The sequence below is a fragment of the Triticum dicoccoides genome, unplaced genomic scaffold (genome assembly GCF_002162155.2).
Source record: "Triticum dicoccoides isolate Atlit2015 ecotype Zavitan unplaced genomic scaffold, WEW_v2.0 scaffold163896, whole genome shotgun sequence".
Classification (NCBI taxonomy): Eukaryota; Viridiplantae; Streptophyta; class Magnoliopsida; order Poales; family Poaceae; genus Triticum; species Triticum dicoccoides.
Window position 1 is genome coordinate 162 of NW_021217290.1, and position 3,170 is coordinate 3,331.

The 3,170-nt window shown below is 46.0% G+C and overlaps 1 protein-coding gene across 2 annotated transcripts; it reads right to left on the reverse strand.

Moving 5' to 3' along the window:
* Positions 1-872: 872 nt before the first annotated feature.
* Positions 873-3,094, reverse strand: LOC119344319. 2 transcript variants are annotated; one of them, XR_005166576.1, is made up of 6 exons: positions 3,022-3,094; positions 2,886-2,939; positions 2,701-2,805; positions 2,535-2,596; positions 2,413-2,457; positions 873-2,301 (listed from the first exon to the last, which is right to left on the reverse strand). XR_005166576.1 is itself a non-coding variant. In XM_037614804.1 (6 exons), the coding sequence occupies exons 1-6, from the start codon at positions 3,073-3,075 to the stop codon at positions 2,203-2,205; spliced, it is 414 nt and encodes a 137-aa protein (XP_037470701.1). In that variant the 5' UTR covers positions 3,076-3,088; the 3' UTR covers positions 873-2,202. The 2 variants fall into 2 exon arrangements, 1 of the variants encoding a protein (XP_037470701.1); XM_037614804.1 differs by having other exon boundaries at positions 2,535-2,591; positions 3,022-3,088.
* Positions 3,095-3,170: the final 76 nt, after the last annotated feature.

Consider the following 3,170-nt stretch of genomic DNA (forward strand, 5'->3'; position numbering starts at 1 on the left):
ACGTTTGCGTGTATGATTAGTGTACGATTGAATCAGGGGCGTCACACACATCTTCAGAAATCAAAATTAGAGCAAGCATTTGCATAGCTGTGGGACTAGGAGGCAAGGAAGTTTAAATGTGTCCTGCGCTAGGCTCCCGGTGATCATGACTGCAGGTTGCTCATTGTGACTGGCAGCTACTTATGCTCTATTTTCATCACAGGATAGTGCAATTCCACAATCTTTTCTACTACGGGCTGAAGCTGCTAGTGTTGTACCATGGTCACTCCATCTCAGAATCTTCATCTTCATCCTCGTCTTCGTCCTCGTCGAGGATATAGACCAAAGCATGCCTCCGCGACAAGAAGACACAAGCCACTCCTCTTGAGGCTATGAACATGGAAAAGCGAGCTCCAAACATTACTCGTTATGTGAAATGAATACCAACTAAAAATCATGTCCAGAAATACACTCAACCTACCACTGACTGCCAGCGGAGTAGACAAAGGGTGAGGGATGTTACGAACTTATCCATAATCTGTATCCAATTGGAGTTCCAGCGCCTATACATGTTCATGGCAGGAAATGAGACCTGGACACTAAGGGTTTTATTGGAGTTCCCCCTCCGCCTCGCGTCAACATCATTGATTCGAGGTGGGTTTTCAAGGTGAAAAAACATGCAGATGGTTCTATTGAGCGCTACAAGGCTCATCTTGTGGCTAAGGGTTTTAAACAGTGCCATGGACTGGATTATGAGGATACATTCAGCCTTGTTGTCAAGCCTACCACTATCCGACTTTTCCTGTCTCTGGCAGTTTCTCGTGGATGGACTCTCCGCCAGCTTGATGTGCAGAATGCTTTTCTTCATGCATTGCTTGAAGAAGAGGTTTACATGCGGCAGCCACCTGGATTTGTCGATCACACTTAGCCTTCTCATCTCTGCCGTCTGACAAAGGCTATCTATGGACTGAAGCAGGCGCCTCGTGCCTGGCATGCTCACCTGGCTTGAGCTTTGCATACTCATGGCTTCATTCCTTTGACGGCTGACACTTCACTATTCTTGTTTCAGCGACCGAGTGTGACCATGTACTTTCTTGTGTACGTGGATGACATTATCCTGGTCAGCTCCTCTCCGACGGCTGCTGATGCTCTTGTGACTGCGCTTGGCAGAGATTTTGCAGTCAAGGATTTGGGACAGCTTCACTTCTTCCTAGGTATTGAAGTCGCTCATCAGTCTCGTGGCAGCTTAGCTCTCACCCAGAAGAAGTACTCTCTTGGTCTCTTGCGTCGTGCTGGTATGCTCAAGTGCAAGACATCTCCTACGCCCATGTCCTCCACCGACAAACTTTCAGCTGCTGGCGGTGCTCTTCTGTCTCTTGAGGATGCGACTGAGTATAGGAGTATTGTTGGTGGACTGCAGTATCTGACGATCACGCGTCCTGATCTTTCTTTTGCGGTTAACAGGGTGTGCCAGTATCTTCATGCGCCTACTGATGTGCACTGGTCTGCTATGAAGCACATATTGCCTTATGTGCGCCTCACTGTCTCCTATGGTCTCCACCTGCGCCCCAGTTCCTCCGGAGTCCTTTCTGCATTCTCAGATGCTGATTGAGATGGGTGTCCAAATGACAGGCGATCTATGGGGGGATATGTTGTGTTCTTGGGTCCTAATTTGATCGCCTGAAGTGCACGCAAGCAAGCCACTGTTTCCCGTAGTAGCACAGAAGTCGAGTACAAGGCGGTTGCCAATGTGACTGTCGAACTTATATGGATTGAATCTCTACTTCGAGAGCTGGGAGTTTCTTAGCCACATCCTCCGGTCCTCTGGTGCGACAACATCTGCTACGTTTCTGTCATCAAACCTGGTGTTCCATGCAAGGACCAAACACATTGAGATTGACGATCATTTTGTGAGGGAACATGTTTCACAGAAGCTACTCCAAATCAGGTTTATCTCTTCAAAAGATCAACTTGCAGACATCTTCACCAAGCCTCTACCTTCTCCCATGTTTGAGGTCTGTAGGCGCAATCTCAACCTTCTAGATGCTTCAGGAGTGAGTTGAGATTGAGGGAGGGTGTTAGACTTCGTATTGTAGTCCACCTGTGTAATCCATACCGTATTGGCATACGACTTGTACATCATCATTATATATATGTGATAGGCCACCATAGAGGGTTGAGCCAGTTTCCCCAAAAATCCTACGTTTTACATAACATGTTTGTTTAGTTAACATATGGATCAACCCAACATGCATCAGATTGAGTAGCATACTTCCATCTTTCTTGAAAACGGACCTGTTCCTCTTGAGCCCGATGCCTAATCTGCAACAATCAATGCAAATAGATTTGGTCTTAGGTTCATAGTTTATAATGATACAATAGGAAGAATGATTGTGAGTTGACCAGATGTTGGTTAGTGAGAAGTTATGTTACCAATGATCTGTCATCGAAGCTGGGTGATGCTTCAGGAGGAGGCGCCTACATACATACGGTTATGACTTCCCAATTATTAACAGTTGAACGTTCAAAGTACACTAGTATTCAGAAATACGTACCATCATTGATTCTATAGGCGCCTCCGATTCATCTCCTGGCACTGCATCGGAGCTACTCTGTACTTCACATAAATAAATGGATAGATATGTGTTATCGACCAATCTAGTCTGTCTCCGTGTAGTTCTTTCTAGCTAGGATGGATGGATCAAACGATGACGTATGTACCTTGTTGTCTTTAGAAGGAGGAGAAGAAGAGGAGCCGAGTGTGGGGATGCCCAAATGAAGGAGGTACTCGCTGTCGACTACTCCAACGTTCTTACTCCGATCCCCCTGCCATCATCGGTTCATCCATCCATCATGACATCCCTCTCATAAGGGAATACAAATGGTCTCCGGCCCTGTCACCTCACCTGAGCGCAATAGCCGAATTTGAAGTCCAAGCCCCATGCATGAATCAGATCGTTCTGCATTATATGCACATATGCATTAATTTATTGTGTCTAATAGTTGGTATGCAGGAGAGAGAAGAGAATCAAGCTTAGTCACCTGGATCATATGCCACACACAATGCCATGCTGCTCTTGAGAACACGGGAGCCATAATTTCGACAAATCTGCACATATAGTCCAGTAAATATCCAATCCACAAGTGATCTATTAAGGTGGGAGAAACAACTAGCCAAGTAATTGCCACGT

Excerpts from the sequence above, each read along its gene's own strand:
- LOC119344319 (XM_037614804.1), bottom strand. The coding sequence starts at position 3,075 with ATGGCTCCCGTGTTCTCAAGAGCAGCATGGCATTGTGTGTGGCATATG. Across the intron at positions 2,940-3,021 it reads GTGTGTGGCATATGATCCAG|AACGATCTGATTCATGCATG; the intron begins GTGACTAAGCTT and ends CATATAATGCAG. Across the intron at positions 2,302-2,412 it reads GCTTCGATGACAGATCATTG|ATTAGGCATCGGGCTCAAGA; the intron begins GTAACATAACTT and ends TGATTGTTGCAG.